The sequence below is a fragment of the Aethalodelphis obliquidens genome, unplaced genomic scaffold (assembly GCF_003676395.1).
Source record: "Aethalodelphis obliquidens isolate GAN/ISIS:26980383/991018 unplaced genomic scaffold, ASM367639v1 scaffold1, whole genome shotgun sequence".
NCBI lineage: Eukaryota > Metazoa > Chordata > Mammalia > Artiodactyla > Delphinidae > Aethalodelphis > Aethalodelphis obliquidens.
In genome coordinates this window covers 83795776-83823025 of record NW_020837945.1, presented here as the reverse complement: position 1 = coordinate 83823025, position 27250 = coordinate 83795776, and the positions used below count along the sequence as shown (strand labels likewise).

General features: G+C 40.2%; 2 protein-coding genes across 5 annotated transcripts in view; both read right to left on the bottom strand.

Annotated features, from left to right (window-relative positions):
* The window catches only part of MCCC1 (methylcrotonyl-CoA carboxylase subunit 1), a 63409-nt gene extending 58675 nt beyond the window's left edge, over positions 1-4734 (bottom strand). For all 3 annotated transcript variants that reach the window (XM_027110812.1, XM_027110821.1, XM_027110832.1), the window contains exons 1-2: positions 4515-4734; positions 1868-1914 (exon numbers count right to left, since the gene is read on the bottom strand). In XM_027110812.1, the coding sequence (XP_026966613.1) occupies positions 1868-1914; positions 4515-4603 (136 nt within the window). In that variant the 5' untranslated portion in view covers positions 4604-4734. The remainder of the gene's footprint in view (positions 1-1867; positions 1915-4514) is intronic.
* Positions 4735-11794: 7060 nt separating this feature from the next.
* LAMP3 (lysosome associated membrane protein 3) overlaps positions 11795-27250 on the bottom strand; it is a 34454-nt gene continuing 18998 nt past the window's right edge. The window contains exons 5-6 of one of the 2 annotated variants that reach the window (XM_027110800.1): positions 24301-24471; positions 11795-13450 (exon numbers count right to left, since the gene is read on the bottom strand). In XM_027110800.1, coding sequence (XP_026966601.1) covers positions 13317-13450; positions 24301-24471 — 305 coding nt within the window. In that variant the 3' untranslated portion in view covers positions 11795-13316. Of the gene's footprint in view, positions 13451-21203; positions 21918-24300; positions 24472-27250 lie in introns of those variants that run through there. The other variant, XM_027110790.1, reaches the window with a different exon arrangement.

The following is a 27250-nucleotide window of genomic DNA, read 5'->3' as shown; positions in this document are numbered from 1 at the left end:
GTCACTTTAACCTATAGTGTCTCTATTGTCTTTATTGCAGATTGCCTCTCTGGGTAAACCAAGTTATCTTCTTTGCCTTTCCTTTTTTTTTTTGTTTGCTTTGGCTGCACCAGGTTTAGCTTCGGGACTCAGGATCTTTGTTGTGGCATGCGGGATCCTTTGTTGCGAGAGATCTTTAGGTGCAGCATGCACACTCTTAGCTGTGGCATGCATGCAGGATCTAGCTCCCGGACCAGGGATCAAACCCAGGCCCCCTGTATTGGGAGTGTGGAGCCTTAACCACTGGACCACCAGGGAAGTACCCCCTCATTGTGGGTTGTTTTTTTTTTAACATCTTTATTGGAGTATAATTGCTTTACAATGGTGTGTTAGTTTCTGCTGCCTTTCCATTTTGACCTCGATTAGAATCAATGCCAGTGCGATCAGATCAGGGAAAGCTGTTAATAAGCCTTTAGAAGTCATGAAATTCAAGATACTCTTATTAACATAAATTCTTACTCAGCTTTTTCAATTTAAAATAAAAAGATGCTTTGTTAGGTCAAAGATCAAATTACAATAGCTAAAAAAAAAAGCAGTTAATAATAACTAAATTTTAATACCTATTTTCTATGCCCCAGGTCCTCTGCTAAACACTCAGCTTGGACTTAAATCCTCACAATCATCATATGAAGTAGAGGCTATTATTATTATCTCAATTTTAAAAATGAAGATATTAAGATTGAAAGAGATACTGCTTTCCTGAAATCACAGAGCTAAAAAAAATGGTAGCTCCAGGATTTGAACCCAGGTTAGCTTCACTCCAGAATGTGAGCTCTTCATCACTCTGCTCCACTGCCTCTATCCCTCTGTACACAGGGGTATGTGGTTCTTGCAATATAAATGAATACTGCACCAGTTCACTGGCATCAGTGTCATATGACATGTTATTGTATTAATAAATAAAATACACTTCCATCATCACACATGAAATAAATGTTTTTGACAGTTTATAATATTTATTTTTCTCAAAAAATAAAGTTTTATATAATTTTAAAGTATGTTTTTTGGGACTTCCCTCGTGGTCCAGTGGTTAAGAATCGGTCTTACAATGCAGGGGACACCAGTTCGATCCCTGGTCGGGGAACTAAGATTCCACATGACACGGGTCAACTAAGCCCGTGCGCCACAACTGCTGAGCCTGTGTGCTCTGCAGCCCGTGCGACACAACTAGAGAGAAGCCTGTGCACAACAACAAAGAGCCCACACGCCGCAATGAAGGATCCTGCGTGCCGCAACTAAGACCCGACACAGCCAAAAAATAAATATTTTTTTAAAAAGAGAAAAAGCTCAGCATCATTATAAAAAACAAACAAGCAACAAACAAAAAACTATGTTTTTCAACAGGGATCTATAGAACCCAAGCTGTCACAAGGGGTGCTAGGGTGAAGCATGCATGTATATGTTGGAGGAGGGGGCTACACTCAGTCAACCGGAAGTTACACTTTTAAATGTTTACAGTTGGGAACTCCAGGTAACACTTTTTTTGAAATAAAAAAAAAATTCCTGCTACTTGAAAGAACTGTTTTCAAGCACTGATTTAGACCATCATATTTATGCTTTTTCAATTCAATACACTAAAGAGGGTCAAACAAATAACAACATAAACATAAAATGTCCTTAACTATTTACCTATATAGACTCAAAAGCAAGAGAGATTTAACATAAGAGGTGAAAACCATTGACTCAATACTAAGAAAGTAATCATGAAAATTCAAAACTTTAAAAGTATATAAAAACTAATTCTATTATGCACACATTAAATAATTAAACATTTCCCTTTCTTACTTCATAAGCTGAAACAAGGCCAGATCGAAGAGGGTGTCAGTACCTGTGGTAGTTGCATACTTCATGGCTCTTTGCTTCCAAGTCCATCCCCTATAAAATGAATCCAAATGGAATTATGATTAAACAGGATATGTAAGATCTGTCATTGTTCTCTCAAAAGAATCTCAATTTTTAAAAACTTGCAACTAAGTCTAGATATGACTTTAGTTACATTTAAACCTTAAGCCTACAGAGTGATTCAATAAGATTTACTTTGTGGGAAGAAAACGAATCTAGAAATCAAAAGTTACGGTTCTGGCTGTTCTCCCTGGTACTAAGTGTCCTTGAGCAGATCACCTAACCGGCTCATTCCTGAGGCTGGCAAATGACCACGGAGTTAGAAACAATTAGAAAGCCAAGGTACTTCAAGATCATCCAGTTCAGCTTGTTTTCAAACTTTTTTCACCAGAACCCAAAGTAAAAACTATGTTTGACTTCACAAGCCAGTACACACACAGAAGTTTCATGAAAGAAAATTTCCCCTATGTTTCGATAGTTCCTGTTCTATTCCATTTTATTAAATAAAATGTCCTGGGAAGACCCACAGCTTTGGTACTTGAGTTCCACAAGATGGTTTTCTCAGGAGGCTACTGCTTTCCCACATCTTTCCAATCAACTGACCTCGCTTTCTTGATCTTCAATGGGGAGGTGGGGAATCACAGCATCTTCCCATCACAATCTTCAGATACGCTTACCAATAAGATTCAAGGCCTGTCTTGGGCAATGTGTCTATAAAATGGCTGCTTCTTGGTAAATCCAGCTTAAGACTTTGATTCAGTTTTAAGGACACTGCTGAACTAAAGTTTTCTTCTGCCATTTTCCAGTGAAAACCAAGAGACAACCACCTCCCCCACACACCACTTAACTATAATCTTCTATCCCAGCAACGTTCTGATTGGTCTATTCCATTTTCCACCATTATCTACACTACAATTTAAAATGGCTTAAAAAACATTAAGAAGTTGCTTCCATGCGATTATTCCATCCTGATTCAAGAATTTCTATACCAGTTTCTCCTCGTTTTTAAAATTCCACCACTAGACTAGATTTCTTTGCTGAGTTACTACAAAATCATGACACAAAAAGACATGTAAACACCCTATATACTGATAAGATTTTAATTCTACATGCCATTAACAACTCTAACATTTTCCAGGGTGACAACCACTTGAGAATGGTTCTATACATAATAGCTAAGATTTGAGAGGGAGAGGGAAGTGAGAGAAAATGGGTCTGTGTAATATCCTGAAGAGCCCTGGAAACCTAAGAAAAGAAAAATCAGGAGAAAAAGAAGAGCACTAACATTGGTTTCATCAACTGTCATATTTTGCTCTGGGGCTAGTCCTACAATTAAGTAACTGAAAATCTACATCCATAACAATAACTTTTGGACAATAAAAGCAATAAAAAAAAAACTTAAGACAGGGCTTCCCTGGTGGCGCAGTGGTTGAGAGTCCGCCTGCCGATGCAGGGGACTCGGGTTCGTGCCCCGGTCCGGGAGGATCCCACATGTTGCGGAGCGGCTGGCCCCGTGAGCCATGGCCGTTGAGCCTGCACGTCCGGAGCCTGTGCTCCGCAACGGGAGAGGCCACAACAGTGAGAGGCCCGCATACCGCAAAAAAAAAAAAAAAAAACTTAAGACAAATCATTGAGTCTGCAAAGGCTACATCTATGGATTGATTCATATGCATCAGATTCTGTTTAAGCCTCTTTACATTAATATTAATTCATTTAATTCGCACAGTCTAAGGCACTAATATTATCTCTTCTAGGGATAGTATCATCACCTCCTCCTAGGTAAAGAAATTGAAGCACTGAGGATAGTAAGTAACTTTCTCAAGGTTACTCACACACCCAGAGTAGCAAAGCTGAGACCCCTGCCTTCTGAGTGCAGAGTCTGTGCCCTTCAGCACCAAGCTATACTATGTTTCCAGAATGATGGAGGAGGAGGGAAGAGAAGGCAAAGGAAGCTAAAGAAGCTTGCTACCTGGAAACCTGAGGGTGTCTTCACTGCCAGTAATTGTCTCCGAAGCTTAAAATCTGAAACTGATCTGGAGTCAGGTTAGTTAGAGTGAGCCATCTGATAGCTTTGTTCAAATGTGTGTACAAAGCTGTTGACAAAACCTCTCAGCTCTCCGGAGACAAATTTGCTTTTGTTAACTTGATTCATTTCAGCAAAGGGAAAGAACTCCAAGAGTCTTTAGCATCCTGGGGCCATTTCTTACCACTAGTATAAACTAGGGCAAGTCTTTGACCCCTTCGGACTTCACCAGAAGCGGGATCATAACAACGCTCCCCGAAGAGGGAATGCAGTGAAAACACAGTGTTAATGATTAGGAGCTGTACAAGCGTTATTCTCGCCCCTATGGCGAGGGGAGCATGGAGACGGCAGGCTCAGCTCCACCCCTCTCCCACGCCACAAAATTGGACAGAATGCTGAAGGCTGGATGTGTGGAAGGGAGAAGAAAGTGTGTGTCTCCCTCCCGATGCCGAGACTGAAAGCAGAACGTCCCCCGGCCTGGGCTGGAGTTTTTCTTCCGTCCTCCCCTCCTCCCTCTCTATCCTCGGTCCCTCCGCGCCTCTCACACGCCGCACGAGTCCATTCACCCCGGGCCCCGACACTGATCCACCGCCCCTCCACCCGCCGTTACCTCGGCGGCAGCAGCAAACTTGGGACTCGCTGCCATCGGTTCCTCTCCGCCGCCACCAGCACGACCGACAACGCAGAGGCCGCCGCCATGTCCCTGCAGCCCCGTCACTCTCCGACGCTTAGACACAGCAGCTGTGCTGTGTCCCACTCACTGCAAAACCTTGCCTCCGCTCTGCAAGCCTGTTGTCCTCCGCCGGCCACCGTCGAGGTCAGAGCCAAGCAATAGGTGAACCGAAGGGGTGGTGGGGGCGTCTCCACCATAACCAATCAAAGAACAGAGCAGGGCTTGGGTGACGGCGATTGGCCAGTCTGTCCGCGTGCCGCGGGGGTGCGGTTCCCGCTCCCTCCTCCCCTTGCGCCAACCAGAGGAGGGGTCGGCTGTGTCCTCAGCCTTCCTTGGACTCGGCTCGCTGTTTCTTCCCTAGGCCCTCGGCGTTCCTTCGTTCTGGAACCCTGCTCCTGACCATTATCATTAAAGCCGCAAGGAAGTGGGCGAGGCAGAGTCATGGGGAAAAAGTCTAATGGTGTGGAGAGCTAGATAAAATTCTCTAGTGATCTCAAGAATGGATAAAATAAAATAAATAACTAAAATTAAATTTAAAACCACCCTGAGCTTTTAAAAAAGTGTTTTAACGGACTGTTGAGGAAAAGAGGAAGTCAAAACCGAATTGCAGAATATCTAGAAAACAAAAGTACTGAAAACACTATATATAGATGCTTATTTGATTTAACTAAAGCCGGGCTTATAGGAAAATTATAGTGAACGTAAAACTAATCATCTAATTTAAGGGTTAGAAAAAAATACATAAATAAAGCATAATAAAGTAGTAAAGATTTTTAAAAAAGAAATAAATGAATTAAGAAAACTAATATCGAAGCACTAATAAGTCCAGGAGTTCAGAAAATAAATCAATAAAAAAATAGTAACTAATCTAATCAGAAGTAAAGGGGAGAAATGCACACTTGCTATGATTAAAAAGAAAAAAAAAGGTAAGTGGGGAAAAGGTGCAGGTATAGGAAAAAATTATAAATTTGTAAGAGACTATTTTGCTCAACTTTAAGCAAATAAACTTTGAAAACCTGGATGAAATGGATGCTGTTCAAGATAAGAAAATACAGTTTACCCAAATAGATCCTGAGATAGAAAATCTAATTAAACCATTACCACAGAAGAACAAGAGAATATTATCAAAGACCTATCGTTCCTACTGCCTTTATTTCCACCTTCACCTCCATCCCCAAAGCACATGACTCACCTTGTTTCACAAGGAAACTCCACCAAAATAGTAAATACTAGTTGACCCCAATGCTATTAATTCTGACCCAGAGCACAGAAAAAATTGGAAGTCCTCCAAAATCTTAATGAGGTGAGCATAACATTGGTACCAAAATCTAACAAAGATAGCGCACACACACACACACACACACACACACACAACTATAGTCCAATTTCTTCACTTATGAATATTAATGGAAAAATCCCAACTATATTACTAACTAAAGTATCTGGTAGCATATGGAAAGAGTAATACACCATGATTAAGGTTTATTACAGAAATGTAAGAAGATTCAATATTAATATAACTAATTAATCTTATTAATAGTTTAAAAGAGAAAAGATTGTATCATGTTCATAGATGCTTAATAGGTCTTTGATAAAATTCAACATTCATTCTAGATTTTAAGACTCAATAATTCAAGATTGGTATTGAGACAAGTGGCAAGCCCTCTGGGGGGAAAAAAAGTTGAATCCCTACTCACTCCTCATACCTAACACTAAAATAAGTTCCAAATGGTTAAAAGATTAAATATAAAAGATGAAATCAGGGCTTCCCTGGTGGCGCAGTGGTTGAGAGTCTGCCTGCCGATGCAGGGGACACAGGTTCATGCCCTGGTCCGGGAAGATCCCACATGCAGCAGAGCGGCTGGGCCCGTGAGCCACGGCTGCTGAGCCTGCGCGTCCGGAGCCTGTACTCCGCAACGGGAGAGGCCACAACAGTAAGAGTCCCGTGTACAGCAAGAAAAAAAAAAAAAAAAGATGAAATCATAAGAGTGCTAGAATATATCATAGGATATCTTAAAGAAGGAAAGGTTTTTCTAAGTGTAACACAATACTCAGAAACTATAACAGAAAAAGAATTGATAAATTCAACTACATAATTTTTTTTGAAAATCTGCACAACTAAACATATACATAGAAAAAAAGTAAACTAGGAATAATTTTATAACTTATCACAGATGAAGGTCTACTTTCCTTAATATATAAATAACTCCTACAAGTCAATAAGAAAAAATATCTATAATGCAAGAGAAAAGCTTCAAAGAATATGAAGAGACCAAGGGAACAGAATAGAGAGCCCAGAAGTAAACCCACGCATATATGATAAACTAAGCTTTGACAAGGGTGCCAAGTGCACCCAATGGGGAAAGAATAGTCCTTTCAATAAGTACTGTTGGGAAAACTAGACATCCACATACAAAAGAATGAAACTGGACCCTGCCTTACACCACTAGAAGAAAACATAGGGAAAATGCTTCTTGACATTGGTTTTTCATTTTTTAGATATGACACCAAAAGCAAAGGTAAAAAACGCAAAAATAAAGTTGGGACAACATCAAGCTAAAAAGTTTCATCAGCAAAGGAAACAATCAACAAATGAAAAGGGAATCTGCTGAATAGGAGAAAATATTTACAAACCATATGTCTGACAAGGGGTTAATATCTAAAATGTAGAGAGACTTTATATAACTCAATAGCAAAAAACAAATAATCCAATTAAAAATGGGCAAAGGACCCAAATAGACATTTTCCCAAAGAAGACATACAAACAGCTAACACCTACATGAAAAGGTGCTCAACACCACTAGTCATCAGGGAAATGCAAATCAAAACCACAATGAGATATCACCTGTTAGGATGGCTATTATCAAAAAGACAAAAGATAACAAGTGTTGGTGAGGATGTGGAGGAAAGGGAACCCTTGAACACTGTTGGTGGGAATGTAAATTGGACAGTCATTATGGAAAACATCATTATTCAGAGTCCTCAGAAAATTAAAAATAGAACTACCATATGATTCAGCAATCCCACTTCTGGACATATATCTGAAGGAAACAAAATCAGTATCTTGAAGAGATATATGCATTACCACCTTTATTGCTGCATTATTCACAGGAGCCAAGATATAGAAACAACATAAGTATCTGTTGACTGAATGAATGAATGAAGATTATACACACACAAACACACCACAGTGGAATATAATTCAACCATGAGAAAGAAATCCTGCCATTTGCAACAACGTGGATGAACCTGGAGGACATTATGCTAAGTGAAATGAGCCAGATAAAGATAAATACTGTATGATCTCACTTATATTTGGAATTAAAAAAAAAAGTCAAACATATAGAAACAGAGAGTAAAATGGTGGTTACCAGGAGCTGAGGGGTGGGGGAAAAAGGGGAAATGCTGGTCAAAGGGAACAAACTTTCATTTATAAGATGAATAAGTTCTGGGGATCTAATGTATAGCATGGTGACTCTAATTATGATACTGTATTGTATATTTGACATTTGTTAAGAGAGTAGATCTTAAGTATTCTCATCACCTGACTGTGGTAATAATTTCACAATGTATACATATACCAACTTATCACATTGTACATGTTAAATATGTACAATTTTGCTTGTCAGTTATACCTCAATAAAGTTAAGGGGGAAACTAACAAGTATAAAGAAAAAAAAAAGAATATGAGGAGTTCACAGAATAGGAAATGTAAATAAATGTAAAAGGCACTTGACCTTATTACAAATCAAAGAAATACAAATTAAAACTATAGGGCTTCCCTGGTGGCACAGTGGTTAAGAATCCACCTGCCAATGCAGGGGACACGGGTTCGAGCCCTGGTCCGGGAAGATCCCACATGCCGCGGAGCAACTAAGCCCGTGCGCCACAACTACTGAGCCTGTGCTCTAGAGCCCATGAGCCACAACTACTGAGCCCTCACGCCACAAATACTGAAGCCCATGCACCTAGAGCCCGTGCTCCGCAACAAGAGAAGCCATCGCAATGAGAAGCCCGCGCACTGCAATGAAGAGTAGCCCCCTGCTCGCCGCAAATAGAGAAAGCCCACGCGCAGCAATGAAGACCCAATGCAGCCAAAAATAAATAAGTAAAAAAATAAATTTATAAAAAAATAAAAAATAAAACTATAATGATATACCATGTTTCACCTGTCACATTAGCATATATCAAACGTTTAATAACACTGTAATTAGTTAGGGGCATGAGAGTGTTATCATTATTGAGTGAAAATTGGTACAACCATTATGCAGAGTACTTTGGTAATAGTTATCAAAATTGCAAATTCACAAAGTTTTGAAACTAGCAAAGCTATCTCTTAGAAATCACCCAAGATATACTCACAGATATTTGAAATGATGCCTGATTAAGGAAACTTATTGTTTCATTGTTGGAAATAACGAACTAATTAAAAGAGACTGGTTAAATAAATGTACATTTATTTGGATTTAATGGATATTTATACATTTAATGGATTACTGTGCAGCCACTAAAAAAAGAATGAGACAGCACTATATGTACTCATATATTAAGATTCATTGATGAGTGAAAAAAGCAATGTGCAGAACTGTGGTTATTATTTTATCATTTGTGTAAAAATAGGAGAAAGACAAAACATACATGCTTATGTATGTAGCAATAGCCTCTGGGAAAGAAAAGTTATTGGCTCCAAGACAGGGACAGGATAGCAGGATGGTGACAGCTTTTTATTATACACCCTTTTACATACTTTGGATTTGTTTTGACATAACTTCAGACTTACAGAAAAGCTACAAGAATAGTACCCTTCACCTATAAATCCCAAGTGTTTATATTTTACCACATTTGCTTTATCTTTTGCTCTCCGTGTACCTACACACACACACACACATACACACACACACACTCATATACTCATACTTTTTTTTCTGCACCATTTGCAAGTAAGTTGCAGACATGATACCCTTTTTTTACTCCTAACTACTTTAATGTGTATTTCCTAAAACAAACAGATTCTCTTACCTATACATGCTCTCTGAACCTGTTTGGGCTTGATCCTGGATGTACCATTTCCATCTTGCAATTGATTACTGTTAGACCCATCCAGCTTCCTTACTTAGTGGATTTGACAGAATCCAGCTCAAAAATGGTCAATTCCGGATATATGGTCACTTAGTGTCCCAAGGTCAAGTGTTCCAGGAGCCAGTAACATGCCAAGAGCTGTTTCTCAAAGGGTATATATTTCTCTGCTGCAAATGGCATGGCCATGGCCTTGCTCCAGAATGCCCAGGGCCTGTTATGATTCTCCCACTAGAGTTTGCCAAAAATTTCGTGCTGTACCTTTACCCACTGCTGAAACCTCCAACACTGTAAGGTCTGTCTGAGTGTCTGGCTCAAGCAGCAGGGCTGATTGCATCGTGGCCTGGAGTTGCTGTACTGGCCTTTCCTGATCTGGCCCCACTCAAAACTGATTGCTTTCTATGTCACCTGGTAAATGGATCAGAGGAATTTTCCTAGCTGTAGAATGTTGTCACCAGAACCCAAAGAGGCCTAACTGGCTCTGTGTTTCCTTCTTTGTGGAAAGGATGCAAGATGAAAAACATCTGTATTTTATTTTGGAGGGGATATTCTGGCAGGTTCTTGATCATCTGTGTCCTTAAATACTTCAATGAAGTAGTCAGTCCCTGAATCTTCATACCTCCTGGAACACATATGTTTAACCAAGGCGTCCAGCATAATAATTGCTCCATGCTTGTCCTGTATAATTAGCATGATGTCATCAATGTAGTGGTTCAATGATATTCCATGGGACGTCTGTGCAGTCCAGATCGCTTTGGATTACATTATGACAGAGGACAGGAGAGTTGACAAATTCCTGGGGCAAAGCTATAAATGAATATTACAGAGCATGGGCCAACAACTAGCCTTCGTAGAAAGGCAAGTCAGACCGAGCAGTGGCTGGTCCATAGACTGTCAGTGCCAGGGCTTGAGAGGCTGTTCTCCTGGGGGTGTGCTACATCTGGGGCAGAGTTGGAAGCAGGCTGGAATCAGCCCTGCTCCTATTACCTTTTGTATAGGTTCCTATTAAACCACTTTTCTTTGTGTATGCACTGGAATTTCTTTTTTCTTTTTTTTTTTTTGCGGTACGCGGGCCTCTCACTGCTGTGGCCTCTCCCATTGCGGAGCACAGGCTCCGGACGCGCAGGCTCAGTGGCCATGGCTCATGGGCCCAGCCGCTCCGCGGCATGTGGATCTTCCTGGACCGGGGCACGAACCCGTGTCCTCTGCATCGGCAGGCGGACTCTCAACCACTGCGCCACCAGGGACGCCCTGCACTGGAATTTCTATACGTGAGTTTCCCCACAGAAGTAAATCAGTAATTCTACCTTGACAGTGGACGTGGGGTAGACAGCATCCAAGACAGCCCCCCCTTGATTTCTACCTCTCCTGGTCTTCACTCCTACATTGTACCAGGGATGGTCAATGTGACCAACAGGATACAGCAGAAGTGATGTCATGTCACTTCTGTGATTAGGTGGTCGTCTCTCTCTCTTGGATCACTTGCTCTGGGGAAAGCCAGTTGCCATGTTGTGAGCATCCCTTTCGATATGCCACATGGTGTGAACTTGGGAGTAGATCCTTCAGCCCCATTTGAACCTTCAGATGACTGCAGCTCTGGCTAACAGCCGAACTGCCACCTGGTGAGAGACCCTGAGCCAGAGCCACCCAGCTAAGCTGCTCCCAGATTTCTGACCCTCAGAGACTGTGTGAGATAATAAATGTTGTTTTAAGCTGCTAGGTTTCAGGGCAATTTGTTACACAGCTATAGATAACTAACACAGGACCTCTTCTGATTTATCTCAGCCCCTACCAGACTGTCTGGCGTTTAGGAAGTCCTTAATCGATGTTGGTTGGATGAATGAATGAATGGATAATTGTGGCAGCACTTAAATAAACCAGTGATCCAATCAGGTAGTCTGGACTGAGAGTTGAGAAATTTAATTTATAACTTTAATATGGTTTATCTTCTCAGAAATTCAGTTTCTCTCAAATACGTCTTCCTACCTAGTAATAATGTGGCAGTGGAGAATAGAACAAAATAAATTATTTCTAGGAAGACGATTTAACTTACTGATTCAAGCAACAACCTCCACTAAGGTTGTAAAACAAAATTTTTAATAGCACAAAAACCGAATTATAAGGAACGAATGACATAAATCTCCAAGGTAAGTTTTTATTACAAAAACTTTTAATACAATTCAATATTCTATTAAGACTAAAGGCAGGTCCTTGCCAACCCTACTGAGCCATAAGAGAACAAGTCAGGAAAGTGAATATGTTCTCCAGGGTGACTCGAATCATTCCTTTACTAACGAATGCTAGGGGTGTGTGGTCTTTTCTGTTAACATTTCTTTGGTAGTGAAAACAAGGAAGAATAAAATTCTTGGCTGCTCTATAGAAAAACGTGAACTAGAGTGAAAACGTGGCCATAAAACTGCAGAAGAAGCAAGTTACCACAAGAGGGGGATCTACATTCGAGAAAGAAAAGTTGGTTAGCGGTTAAATTTCTCTTTCAAAGAAATAAAAAATGCCTTGAGAAATTTACTCCATTCCTTTATCCTTAGACTCGCAGCTTAACAATCCCTTGAAAATGAGAAACGAATGTTTTACAGAGCCTCTCAGTTTTCTTCGAGGGAGTAGAGAACTTCATTAAAGATAGGCTATTTTATTTCCCATTAAGCCCTCCTTTCATGTACCATAATCTCTCGTGATTCTGGACAAAATAATTTCCTCTGTAAAAGGGAGCATATGCCAGTATGAGGCTTCAGGCAGCACTTACTGTCGTTGTTCTTGTAGGCAATTTGATGTAGTGAAAAGACCAGAGACCTTGGTACCAGACCAACAGGAAGTCAAATTCAGGCTCTGCCACTTGTTAGCTGGGTGACATTTAAGTGATTAATTTCTTTAAGTCTGAGTTTGCTCACATGTAAGTTGTGCAAATTAAATGAGATGTATATAAACTGCTTAGCCTAGTGTCTGACACATACCTGTTCAATAGTGAAAGGCCATTATTATCGTTTCTTGCTTATTATTTAATTCTGTTGTCTGTAGCCACCTAATTCTTAGTTTTAGTGATTCTGGAGGAGTCATCAAGATAAAAATATAAGCTGATCTATTCCTCTTGGTGTCACATCAAATATCTAGACAACCTATGATATGTTGCTCTTTTTGACGATTTTTAGAGAACATTTAAAGTGGAAAAGGAGGTAGGTCAATTGACATACATCTTACAAAACATGGATAGTAAAAGCACTGAAAATACATTTTACAGGCAAAGCAGAAGCATTTTTAAAAGTGGAAAAGATCAAGGATAAAATAAAATCCCCAACGTGAACACAGGTAACGTTCATTACTGTTGATGCTTTGGTGTATAATGTGGAGCATATACCACTTTACATACATTATGTTAATTTAATGTATCTCAAATGTTGACTTTGGTTAAAATATTTTCAAGGACACTAGAAAATATTCTTAAACAGCTCACTAGATCTTTCATAAAATGAACAAAAAATATTTTGAAATTGATGTACTGCTTGAACTTACGTCAGAAATTTGGTTTTTGTGAAAGATAGTGGTTTACAAGGTTGGAAGGACCCACACTCCAAGGGAAGTCTTCAACATCCTGGAAACAATGAAAGAATTCTCTAAACTCCACCTTTTTCTTTTCCCTCGGGGCACCAGTTAGATTCTCTGGTATCCAGAAGATTCACGCCTTAAGCGGATTGCATAGACAATCAAACCCACTGCGAAGAGACCAAGCACGATGGCCCCAATCACGGGAAGCACAATTGTGTAGTCAGATGAACATTCGTCCACTAAGAGAAAAAACAAATACAGCCACTAAGGTTTAGTGAGGACAGACAGAGAAAGCAGGCTAGAGTGGGGAGAATATGAGCTTTGGAGTCAGACCTGTGCTTGACTTTTGCTTCTACCACTAACTGTGTGAACCTGGGAGGGTTATTTAACCCTGCAATTTACTCATTTATAAAGGAAGCAAATAATATATAAAATTGTTGGAGGATGAAATAAAATAACTTTCTCTTCTCAGAAATTAATATTTAATAATTGTTAGTCCTGTTTTCTTCCAGGTGTTGCTCTCTATAAAGTGGGATGTGCTTACGTAAAACAGACTGTGTCACTGTAAACCTTATCTCTTGAAAACATGGGATGTTTCTCCACTTTTTAAAACATTCATTTTTGTCACACTTACAGTTCTGTTTTATTGCTTTTAGTTAGCCAAAAATATTAGAAAATAGACCTAATTATTTATGAGAACTTAAAAGTGAAAGTTTGCAAATTTGTCAAAATTCTTTTTTCTTTATTCTGTTAGAGATTATTTATTCAGTTCATTTAAAATGTAATCAGTCTTGACTGGAGAAAGATGCAAGGCCCTGGGAATAAAAGGGACCTTAATTGAGTACAAATAAATGGAGAACTATATCTATATCTTATTCAAGAACAGATGAGAGGATATGCCCTTGAGGTCTTCCATGAACCAATATTGAAATTATGTCCTGAACCAAGAATCACCATTAATCCAATTCTCACCTGAGGTCCAAGTAAAAAGAATCAGGAGGGGCCAGGGAAGAGGGAATGGTAATTAGAGACTGGGAAAAAAACTAAATCTATACAAGACAGGAACTGTGCTTGTGGTACACTATTTGATTTGGCAGTGGACAATATTTACATTATAATGATGCATACCTTATTGATTTAACAAAAAAGACAGTGATATAACCATAAAAAGGATGGTGTAAGAAGTATTAAATCCTTATCTTCCATAGCAAGAGGTTTAAAGCTGATAAATTAAGAAACAGTAGGATAAGCTTTTTATTATTTTTTAGAGAATTATGGAGATAGTTACCATAAGAAATTGTTAAAACTAGTTAAAGTGCTTTGTCTCTTAGAGGAGGGACAGGGAAATGTTGCTTTTCATGAATCCTTTTAGAGTATATGATAATTTTGTTATTTACATATTTGTTTAAATTACATATAATTTTGTTATATTAAATATTACATGTAAATATTTATATATATTTCTTAGATAGGAAAGAACATAATCTAAGAAGTTAAAATAATTTGGAAAAAAAATACAGAATTGTCAAAACAAAATGTAAAACACATACCTATCAATCCAGCAATTCCACCACTAGGAATTTATACTGAAGATATATTCATAAAGTACACAAAAATATGTAATAATAATCTCCTTTTATGAGAGGAAAATTGACAATCTAAATAGCCATCAAAAATTTACAGTTGTATATTCATACAATAGACTATGATGTAGCCATCAAAAGGAATGTGGTAGATTTCCATGTGCTGACAGGGAAGTTACCTAAGATCTGTGAAGCACTGCATGGGTGCCTAGAGCAAAAAAATACACAAGAAGCTGGGGGAAGACTGGGATGGGAATAGAGGCAACTTTTACTTTCTATATAGTTCTATACTATTTAATATTACATTGTTTAAACATCTTCAAAATGCAGAAAAGTAAACAAAGAAAATAGTTATCCAATCACCATGTTTCTTCCACTTGAATTAATCACCATAAATCTTTGAGGCATTTGTTTCCTCTGTACATATATGTGTGCATGAGTGTGTGTGTGCTCATGTGTATGCTTAAAGAAAAATCATTGTATTTTTAAAAATGATATATGCTCATTATAAATCTCCTGAAAACCACCTACCCAGAAATTATCATTGGTAAAACATGGACAAACATTATTTCAGGCGTCTTTCTTTACAACTGTAAGAATAGATGGGTAGAAAAATAAATAGAAGTGGTTTTATCAAAATGGAATCATACAAATGCTATTTTAACCAAAATTGTTCATTTTAATGTTACTTGAATTTCACAGAAGAAAAAAACTAAAACAAAACTAGAAGAATTACTGCACTTCAAATAAACATGTCTTTGCCGTGGGAAATATTGTTGCATAAAAGATCTCTTTAAGGTTCAAAGAAGAGACAAAAATACACAAGCAGAAAATAAATAAATGATTATGAAATGCATTAAGAGGTTATAAAATAAATTAGAGACGTGTTTTCAAAACTCTGTTTCCAGTTACACATTATCTATTGATTCTGTTTTGAAAGATTAACACTAACAGATTCCCTTCTATTTCTGGTCTTCCCAACTCAAATTCTGAACAGCTATACATATTTTTAGAAACATTGTTCAGGTTTACAATATTTCAATTCTATTTGATAACTGTAATTCCTATAATTTCTAAAAATTCGTTTCAAATTTAGAACACATTCACTATTTAAAGTCAAAATAATATAAAATGCTGTACATTGAGAAGTTTCATTTCTACCCTTGTGCCATCTTCTTAGTTCCCCCTGCCAATATTAGACAACTACTTAATTTCTTATATATTTCCAATGTTTCAGATATAAGCAAAAGTGAAAATATACTTTATTTCCCATTTTCTTCACTATTATGCATTACACGTTTTTTTAACAATATATTTTGGATAACTTTCTTTATACATACACAAACATGTATGTTCTCATTCTTTTCTTATAACTGTATAGTATTCTGTTGTGGAATGTATCTGTCCCAGATTGATGGACCCTTGGTTTGTTTTTAATCTTTTGATATTACAAATAATTCTGTGATGAATAAGCATGCACATGTATCATTTTACATATGAGAAGGAATGATAAAATCTCAGATCCATAATTGTTTAATGATTTTTATAGTTTACTCTTCAAATAGATAAAATGCCTTAAAAAACAAAACAAAACTGAGCTTTCTCTATTCCTGAAAGATGTTTGCTGATATCCTTGCTTGTAATGTGGCTTCTCTCTGATCAAATTTCATTGTCAAGCTGTATCTTTAAGAAGGGCTCATTTGTGCTGTATCCCTTGAATTATTTCATGTTTGAGGATATCGGTCTATTACCTTTTTACTCAGATTATATTTTGGGGCCACACTTTCCCTTAGGATTTTGTAGACATTGGTCTATTGTTTTCTGGCTTTAAATGTTATTGTAAAGAAATCTGAGGCCAATTTTAACCTTCCCCCTTTATAGGTGATTTGCTTTTTTTAGGGGAAGGGGGAGTTTGTATGTCTAAAGAATTCTTTAGTGTTAGCTTACTTTGGATATATCTTAATGTTAAGCTTTCTGTGTCAGGTTTTTTTTTCCCTTCCACCCTGGGATAGATACACTGTGCACTTTCAATCTGCAACTTCAATTATTTATTTTAAGGAAAACCTCTTAAATCATCAAATATATCTTCTTTTTATTTTTTAACTCTGTACTTCAGAGGCACCAGTTATCCTTATTTTAGATGATCTGAATAGCTTTCATACCTAGCAGCTTACCTATAATATTATAATCTTAATTTTTATTAACTGGTTAACTCAGTCTTTTTCTCTATGAAGATAATTCAGTTTTCAGCTCTATCTGTTCTGCCTTTCACTATTTCCATTTATTACGGAAGTGTGTTGCTTTGATGCTCAACTTGTTTTCTTAGGAGTGAAATGTCCTATTTACCTCACTCTTTCATTATAACTTCTCCTCTATGAGCTCTGGTTATATGGAATTCACGTTCTTATTAATTGTCAAAAAACAATTGACAGGTATTTCTCTCTGTTCCTTGAGTTAGGTTTTCTTTGTATTTTATCAACTATATTCCTTTCTAACCCTCCCTCCTTTAATTTTTAAAAATTGTGGTAAAATATACACAACATAAAATTTACCATTTTAATTGTTTTAAAGAGTACACTTCAGTGACATTAAGTACATTCACATTTTTGTGCAACCATCACCACTATCCATCTCCAGAACTTTTTTCATCTTGCAAAGTGAAAACTCTGAATCTATAATTTAGTTTAATCTTATATTATTTTTTCCTGCAGTAATTTTGCACTGTAGTCTTGTAGTTTGTTTTCATCTTGCTCGTTTCCTCTTGAGCTAACTAATTGGATTCTATTTTCTTTTCTATACCTTGGGAACTAGCTACAGACTGGGGTGTCCTCTGGTCTGGGGCTGGCTCCCCAGTTCATTTCCAGCAGTCTGTGTTTATTCTGCCTTGTCTCCGCAGTAGCCATTTTCACTACTCCTACCTAGCTTGAAGAAATGCGGGATCCTAGTTCCCCAACCAGGGATCGAACCTGGGCTCCCTGCATTGGGAGCGTAGAGTTTTAATCATGGACCGCCAGGGAAGTCCCAAGTGGCTGCTCTCTATCTCTCCAGTTTTAGGAAGAGTAGTCAGCATTCACAGAATGTTTTTTTTTTTCACAGTATGGCTCCTTGGGGTAGGTGTACTGGGGAGGGTTAGGAGCCCACTCAGCTGCGCCTCTCCATTCTTCCTCTCAGTCTTGTATCTTTGCTGTTCATCAGTTTAAAATGTTTATTGCATTAGGTTATGTCGTTTTGACTGCTACTGATTTAAAAAAAAAAATGTTTCTCCCCTCAATCTATTAGACAATGTGGGAGAAAAATTCTGTGAGGAAAATTCTAGTCATTATTATTATTATTTTTTTTTTTTTGCGGTACACGGGCCTCTCACTGTTGTGGCCTCTCCCGTTGCGGAGCACAGGCTCCAGACGCGCAGGCTCAGCTGCCATGGCTCACGGGCCCAGCCGCTCCGCGGCATGTGGGATCTTCCCGGACCGGGACACGAACCCGCGTCCCCTGCATCGGCAGGCGGACTCTCAACCACTGCGCCACCAGGGAAGCCCCTCTAGTCACTATTTTAACTCCAATTTTTCATTTCATATATTTCTGTAGTGCTTAAAATTTTTTTCACAACCTATGTGTTTTTGTTCCCATTTGTTTCTTAAAAATTAAGAATTAGTAGTGAAGTATAAATTATAACCATTTTAAACAGTTTATGAAGCAAACCCAAAATTCGGGCACACATTGATACAAATTTGTTAATCAATGTCTGTTTTGTATGTAATTCATACGTAATTCTTTATTCACGTTATCGTTGTGAGAACCTAGAAACAATAAAAATTCCCAATAATAACAGAATAGTTAAGTAAATTATTGTGTAATGTTGATAGCATATTCAGGATAGCAGCCATAGTAATGACACTTTGTACCTCTAGCAGCATGGAGAAATGCTTATGGAACAAGGATACCAAACTGTGTCCTCTGTGTGCTTTCAGTTTGTAAAACAATATTCTTGAGAAGGAAATACAGTTGACCCTTGAAGGACACCAGTTTGAACTGCACGGGTCTATTTATAGGCAGATATTTTTCAACATTAAATACTACAGTACTACTTTATCCGCAGGTGGCTGAGGAACGCAGGTACAGAGGGAACCACCTAAACGGAGGGCCAACTCTGTTATACACACAGATTTTCAACCGTGGGAGGCTGGGTGCCCTGACCCCCAGCATCATTCAAGGGTCCACTGTACCCCAAAATGAACAATGGATAGGTTATCTCCATGTGGGCATTAGTGAAGGTTTCTACTGTCTCTAGGTAGGTTGCAGAGAGAGGGGTAAATTCAGGCGTTCTACCGTCAGCAGAAGGGAGAAACCGAGTTGAAACCAGCTGGAAGGGCAAGCAGCAGGAGAGCCAAAGGTCAGGGGCCAGTGCCGCCAGAGAGGATCAGAGGCCCCTTGTGAGGCTTCCCGGAGTCCTACACAGCAGCCTCCTGCCCCTACCTCAGAAAGGGACAAGCAGTGCTCTGCAGTAAGCCTTTCAGCCCTAAGAGACGACTTGGAGGCAGCACGGCGCGGGGCTGGCGGGGGGCGGGGGAGGGAACCCCAGGACACGGAGGAGGCCACTTCCAGATGCCCAGTCTACCACAGTCCCAATCCCAGCACTTTCCCCTCTAGGACCCTCCTGGGACATCACTGCAACAGTGGGCAGAACTGTAAGGCAATAATGCATCCAGGCATTTATTTACTAATCATTCCAAGGAAACCTGTGTTCTTTTCGGTTACTAGAATGTTAATTCAAAGCAATTTTAAAGATAATTGGCGTGTGTGGGGAGGGGTAGATCACAGGAGTCTAGGCAGCAGCCGTCACTCCACAGAACTCATTGAAGACGGTAGAAAGGAAAATCAAACTCAAGCGAACTGCCTTACCCCTCTCTTCTTGATTTTAATTCGACTTCGTTTTCCTCTGCTGTGGGAGAAATTTCTAAACTAGGACCTCCCTTTAGTCATTCTACAGGGTGGTTAGTGGCACGGTGAATAAACAACCCGTGCTCTGTGGTAGAGAACCTAACAAGCACACTTGAGGTGGAACTGGAAATGGGAGTCTAGTGTGGGTACTGGCTGACACCCACTGGAGGAAGGAGGTGAAGACAGATGGCATCTCTCCAAGGCCACGCCCTTGCTGCTCAACCCGAGTCACTTTTGGGAACACTGGGTCCTCATATCCCAGATTTGCATCAACACCTCCTGGGGTAAGGAGGAACAGGAACGTCCTCACCCTCCTGCCATCTTCAAGGGCTCTTGAAGCTCTCTGGAAGCTGCTGTGTGCTCTCCCCACCCCCTCACTTCTGAGAAAGTGGAGAGAGCTAAAATACCTCAAAGGAAAGCAGTACACTTCCTAGATAAGCAGTGGTTATAGAGTGGTTGCCAACTTTCATAAACTTCCTCTTAAAAATAATGAATAACACCTCTGGAAAATACAGAAACACAAGAACAGTGTCTGTTAGTAAAAACAGTTAAAAACATCCAGAGGTCCATTACTCTCCCCTTTCTCTGAAAGACCAACCCCAGTTCTGCTATTTAAACAGTCAACGTAGTAGAAAACCATGAATAACATTCTAAACCATATTTTAATAGAACTTTTCCTCCAGACACCAATCACTCCCAATCAGGAATTTTCTGGTTTACGGTTTTTTTTGTTTTTTGTGTTTTTGGTAAATGTTTGCTAAAAAAGGAAAGTGGATAATAATCTGGGTAGATTTACCTCTTCTCTTTGCCATTTATGACTGTTTAGATGCTTTGCCTACCTCCGCCCCCGATGATGGCCCAACTTAACAAATCTACAAGGATATACTAAAATCAAAGAAAAATAGAGACGGAGCAGAAAAAAGGTATTAAGAAGGCAGACAACAAATTAAGGTGAAGGACTGGAGAACTAACTTGTATGAAGCCTCTTTTGTTTGCTAAGATCTTTCGTATATCCTTTACATTAAAAAATGGAATGTTGGGAAGTTTTCTAGTTGTTTTTTTTTTTTTTTTTTTTTACTAATAATACATTATAACAGTGTAGAATACGTCCTTTTAAAAACGATAGTCTAAAAAGACCTCCAGGGCTTCCCTGATGGCGCAGTGGTTGAGAGCCCCCCTGCCATTGCAGGGGACGTGGGGTTGAGCCCTGGTCCGGGAAGATCCCACATGCTGCGGAACAGCTGGGCCTGTGTGCCACAACTACTGAGTCTGCACTCTACAACCCGCCAGCCACAACTACTGAGCCTGCGCTCTAGAGTCCGCATCCCACAACTACTGAGCCCGCACACCTAGAGCCCGTGCTCCACAACAAGAGAAGCCACCGCAATGAGAAGCCTGTGCACTGCAAGGAAGAGTAGCCCCTGCTCGTCGCCACTAGAGAAAGCCCACATGCAGCAACAGACCCAATGCAGCCAAAAATAAAATAAATAAATTTATTAAAAAAAATAAAAAGACCTTCAGTCAACCTAAAAAAAAAAAAAGATAGTCTATCAAGACTATCATTTAAGTAAATCAGGAGTTGGGCAAAATCCAGGAGTTTAAAATCACTTTAGAATTTATTTTAAAATGGATAGGATTTTAAAAGTAAAAAAGTTTTTTTAAAAAACTAGATATTGAGACTCTTAAAAATGTATACGAAAAATCAATGCAGTTTGAAAATGTCTTTCACACAATCTTCCCTCTGGGTGTTTGCTTTTTCCTTCTCACAGGATCCTGCTCCCATCCCTGCCTCTTGTCCCTAATTCTCACGCCAGGCCTGTATTATCACGTGTGGCTGGTGGAACTCAAGCCCATATGACCCAGGAAGAAGTGGGGTGGGAGCTGTCTTGTAGCTAGCCTGATGGCCTTTGGTAGAATGCTAATTTCCTAATCGGATTTGGAGGGTGGGGTTGGCAACTAGAAAAGTTGATCCCTTCGCTTCAGGCTAAATATACAGCCAGCATTCCCAAGGCCTTAACCTTGCACACTTTGAGGAAGGTGGGGTTTTACATGCGTTCGTATCCTCTCCTGGGCCTCTTTCTGGTCACCAGGCATGCTGTTAGCAAAACGCCAAGCAATCCTGCGATACTCAGGCCCATGGCCACAGGGATTTCTCTCCTGTTTCTGTCACTGAAGCATTCGTCCGCTGTAATTGAAGTCAGAGTAACAGGTGTTACAGGCTGGCCACAATGCTGGGAAGTGATACTGCCCCTGCCCGCCTCAGCTTCACAGAGAAGGCAACTGAGAGAGAGATGGATCTGCGGGACCTGTCCCTGCTGCCTCAGACATATGGACAGGTGAAGATGAGAAGGGAAGGGGTCACTGCAGTGGACTGACTTGTAGTGCCCGTGATCACTTAAGGGGTGTCTTAACTGCAGATCCCCGGGCCCCGCACCCAAGCAGTTTTGATTCAGCGGGTCGGAGGTGGGACCCAGGTGATTGTGATACGGCTGGGAGGCAGATCCAACTTTGAGGAACACTGGTTAGGTCCAGAGGGTCAGGATCAGAATTGTGTCTTGACTCTCAAGCCAGGGTAAGCACGGGAGCCTGGTTTCCCAAGGTTGGAGACACAGACCTGGACCATATCACCTGGCCAAAGTTTTCTATTTAAACTCTGTGCTTCTTGAAGGGACTGCTGGACACCCTGGGCTCCTGGTACTGGAGAGAGCCTTTGCAGGCTCCGAGATTTTAGAGAGAAGGGGTTTAGAAAGGGGGTCAGGGGCCTACTGTTTGGGATGACCGTTCTCTTTGACAAGGCCGAGCGTTACACTTGCTGGATTCCTCTCCGGTTCTCCGAGCCCCTGTTGAAGGGTCACCCATCTGTCAGGACTTCTCTGACCCCCTTCCTGCAACGCTGTGCTCCTCATGCCTTCCTCTGTGCTCCCACGGCCTTTTGTACTTATGCCTTTTATAATGCCATATTGTATGGTAACTTCTATTTTTCAACTTGCTCCTTTTTCTCTCTTCTCTTACTCTCTGGTAGAAAACATTATTTACAGGATGACATACAACTTCACATCTGAGCACCTTTAGTGAAATTTGAGGTGCAAAGACTGGGAATAAGGAGCTGAGCTGAAGCGGGGACAGTGGAATGAACAAGAGAAATATTTTGGAGGTAGAACTGATAGGGTTTTGTGACTATGTATATGAGAGGGTGAAGGAGGGAGAGGAAAAAATGAAAAGATAGCTTTCTACATCTCCTCGTGAGCACTGCTTAATAGTGGCCAGGTGTGCTGCTAAAAGGTTTTTATTTCTCATCTCTGTCACCGAGAGGTTTCCCAGACCTGCTTACTTCCTTCTATACACAGGTTCTGAGGGGGAGGAAGAGAAAGTGTGTGCCTTATTTTTAAGACCACATGATTAAATACAGAGGTTTTTCAAGCCTTCATAATAAATTTTTAAAAGAGTTTCTCAAATTGGATATTTTGAGACAAGATGACCGAGTGGGGGAAATACCTACTAGCAAATTTTAATATTTAATCTTAGGACTCTGGTAAAGGTCCAAAATTAAGATAGAGATTGTAGGACTCAGACCAAACCTACAGATGTCAGGAGATCCAAGGCAAGTGACACTTCATACTGCCTTTGCTGAATGCCTTCCACCAGGTATATCAGAAGTTTTCTGCCAGACACATTTTCAGCTTTACAGTGGAATTGAAGTAGAAATCAGACTCATGTTATAGAAAGTTAACTTACAGCTACACCTCTAGCTAAATCTATTTTTGATAGCTGAGAAGTACTCATAAGGTCATTGACTTATTATGAGAGAGATGTTTTAGAAACTGAAGTTCAATTCTTGCCCTAATGTAGAAACCCTTGTAATACTGTTTTCCTGGTGGGGAGAAAAGGGCTTTTTTGGAAAGTCACCCTGGGCTGCCCCTGGCCTTCTTGTTAGAACCTGCTTCCCTCTGTGGTGGGAAAAACCCAAAGTAGAAGTTGCATGGAAACTAAGACTAATTATGAGGAAGCACTAGTTGGGTAGAACAGCTTGGATTTGAGAAGAGGGGATTCAACAGAGTGTATTTCTGTCTAGAATGATCACAACTTTCTCTTTTCCCTCCATAAGTGGGAAAGAATCTATTCTGAAATCTTGACTTTTAGACATATCACTAATACTCAGGATTTTAAGGTGTTCTCCAAAGACACCTGGGTTTACCAGTATTCAACAGCTTGTCCAGGGGAGGTTACTGATGGCGTTTTCTCACTCTTTGATTGATTGACTGTGTGTGTGTGTGTTTAAATGAGTCAGAATGTGTATCTTGGCCAGACAAGAAGAATGTATTCTGCTGTGGGAGGGCAGTGGACATGAGTGGGTTTAAGTGTCTGATTTTGTGGCTGGTATTGACTCATACAATGGTGGGAGGGAGGGTTGGCCGGAGAAACTTGACCCTGAGAGCTTAGCGGAATCATACTCTTCTAGGAAGTTCATGTGATTCTTGTCCCTTTGAAAGCTTCAACCAGAAAACAACTTGAAACTACTCCTGGGTCTCAGAAGTTTAGGTTTGTGACATGATGATCCCTTAACTTACCATTTCCAAAGTGGTTGCCTTCAAAATCAAAGGCTTGAAGTTGGATATTCATTGTTTTCAGCTGAAGGTGGGTGGAGAGCTGGATGCTCTGTTCGCTCACACACTTGAAGGAATGCCCCGCCACAGTCTCGAACATCACCATTGCACTTTTCATTCCTTGGTAAACTTTCTCTGAAAACACAAAGGTGAAATACCGACATGTAAGAACCCTGGCAAGTATCCATTGAGCCCCAGCTGTTGCTGGATGGCCCATGTGCAGTTAAATGGCCTTCCTTAGATGTGGTTCTCCACAGTTCTGACACCTTCGCCTCATGAAACATCACCCTGGTGCTGTCTGGGGACTTTTTCCTGATGCTCTGTTCACCATATATGGGGGCAATCTCACATAAATTAGAATATGATAACATTGAAATAAAAACTCTTCGGAATCTTTTATTCAGTTATTTTAAGTCACTGGGGGCAGAGTCAATGGGGGCTATTGTCAGTGCCTGTGCACAAAAAAGTGTCCACGAAAACTTCAGAAATAAAAGAAGTAAGATTGTTCTCTGAGACAAAAATCACACGCTCTCATAATGCATCAGAGCAGAGACATGCAAAGTTACCAAGCAGAGTATTTGCATGTCACCACACTGAATGCATTCATATAGCAAAAGGAAGGACCAAGCCCATCATTGGGAGGGGTTGTCGCATCATTCATGGAAGCATAGAGAAGGGAGAGGCCCATCTGCATCCATCTGAGTGCTGCTGGGAGAGAAGTACCTGCTCAAGGACTGGCCCTGTCTCATGAGAGGCACACGCGTTTCAAGGAGGTGAGTGCTTCAAGGCCCATGGGGTTAAACATTTAAAATAGTTACACCATTGTAAAGCAATTATACTCCAATAAAGATGTTAAAAAAATTTAATAACTCCATTTGCTCTAATTCCACCTCTACCAGGCACCCTTCTGAATATAGTTTGGTTTCCCGAATGGGAGAAAGTTCATTGGCAGAGTACCCAACTGTCTTGGTCCCCTTGCAGTTATAATAAGAAACAGTAGCAAGATGAATGAACAAACTGGCATTCTGATTTTATACATCAGTTTTATGACCTTGGTTTAACATCAGGTTCCTTGAAGAAACAGCCGCTGACGGCTTCCGGGGCTGAGGACCAGACTATGGACCTCAGTGAATTCATCCACGGGCTGTTAGTGAGGGAGTCCGAAAGTTCCCTCCTCTCCTGCTGCTGCGGGTGTGTTCACTTGCATCTGACATAACATCTCACACAGAGGGTCAGCTCACTGTGTTTCAGGTGCTGTGCAAGTACTTGACGTGCATTTTCCTGTTTAATTCCCACAAAAATTTTTTGAGATAGGTACTACTGTCACCATTTTACAGATGAGAAGACGGAGTTGAAAACATTCGTCTAAGAACATACATCTAGTAAGTGGTATTTGGACTCAAGCCGTCTGATTCTAGAGCTTGTTACCTTAACTACTGTGCTGTTGTGTCTCCTGCCTGTTACTGTTGTATTCACTGCAGACTCCTGCATTTATACATTCAAACGTCCTACATGATGTACTGAATTATCCATGTACACTGCTGTATCTTGTGTTATATCCTGGGGTAGTCTACTACCACTGCTCGTGCTAATGTCACCATGGTCACTACCTCTGAACTACAACTAACTACTGTACTCACACCACCACCACTGCCACCATTGACATGAAAATTATCATTACTATGAGTATGACAGTTCCTGCTGCCACTCCTGAGCCTTGAGCATGCGGACCTAGAGTTGTTTTTTCCCCTCCCTCAGCCTCTCAATTAGCTTCTGGTCTGACTTTCCCTTCTCCTGCCCCTTGAGACGTTACTACCCTATTAGTAGCTAAAATTTGGTCATTATCCAGTGATAACATTAGCTGCTTTATGTTAGCATGCACAATATTTATTCCCCAGTTGATATGAGGAGACTCGTTTGAGATAATGTATATGAAAAGGTCAGCTGTGACATCTTACTTACATTTAACCAATAATCATTGACAACAACTTTTTGAGCAATACCAATGTAATATTGCTAATATTTAAAATAGATATATCTTCACATTTTCATTTCTCGGCAAGTTTCTTTAGTATAAGTTCCTTAATTAATTAAAGAATAAGTTTAAGCCAGTCCAAAGAATTTTGAAGAGGAGAAAAGAGACATGAAAACTCTTAGTACACGACCTGGCACAGAGGAGGTGCTCACTAACGGTGTGTTATCGAAGTCTAGGCTTTCGGGAGAAACATTGGAGGCCTCTGAGAAACTCCCTCAACTTGACTGGGAGCATTACTTTCCTAGAAGTGAACGTTGTAGGAGTTCTTTCAACTTGCTCTACTTTGGGTAATTTTTCATATAGCAACCAAAGTGAACCTTTATAAAATATAAATTTGATATATCATTTCCCTATGCCAAGCCCTCCAATGGCATCTTTTCACACTTTAGAATAAAATCCAAAGTCCTCACCCCGTCTTACCCACAGGCTCTCTGTGCTCTGGTCTGGCTGCCCCTCAGACCTCATTGGCTGCTTTACTTGCTCTCTTGGACACTCTGGTTCCTGCTGGTCCTTGAGTGCCCCAGCAAACTCACTCCTTAGAGCCTGGGCACCTGCAGTTCCTGCCGCCTGGAAAGAGCTTCCCCAGACCCAGATGTCCCCAAATGGGGACAGCTCTCTGCTCAAATCTCACCTCTTCAGAGAGGGCTTTCTCCTCAGAGGGCTTCCCTACTACACCTTCCAGTCCTCTCCATCCTCATCCTGCTTTTTTTGCTCATAGAATTCAGCACTATTTAACTGTATATTATAATTTAATGCATCTGTTTACGGTCCTCTCCCCACTTCTATAATGTAAGCTCCATGAGGGCAGGGACTATATGTTTAGATACTTAGGGATACCGAGTACATACTATAGAGCTTGGAACCTAGCAGGCACTAGCT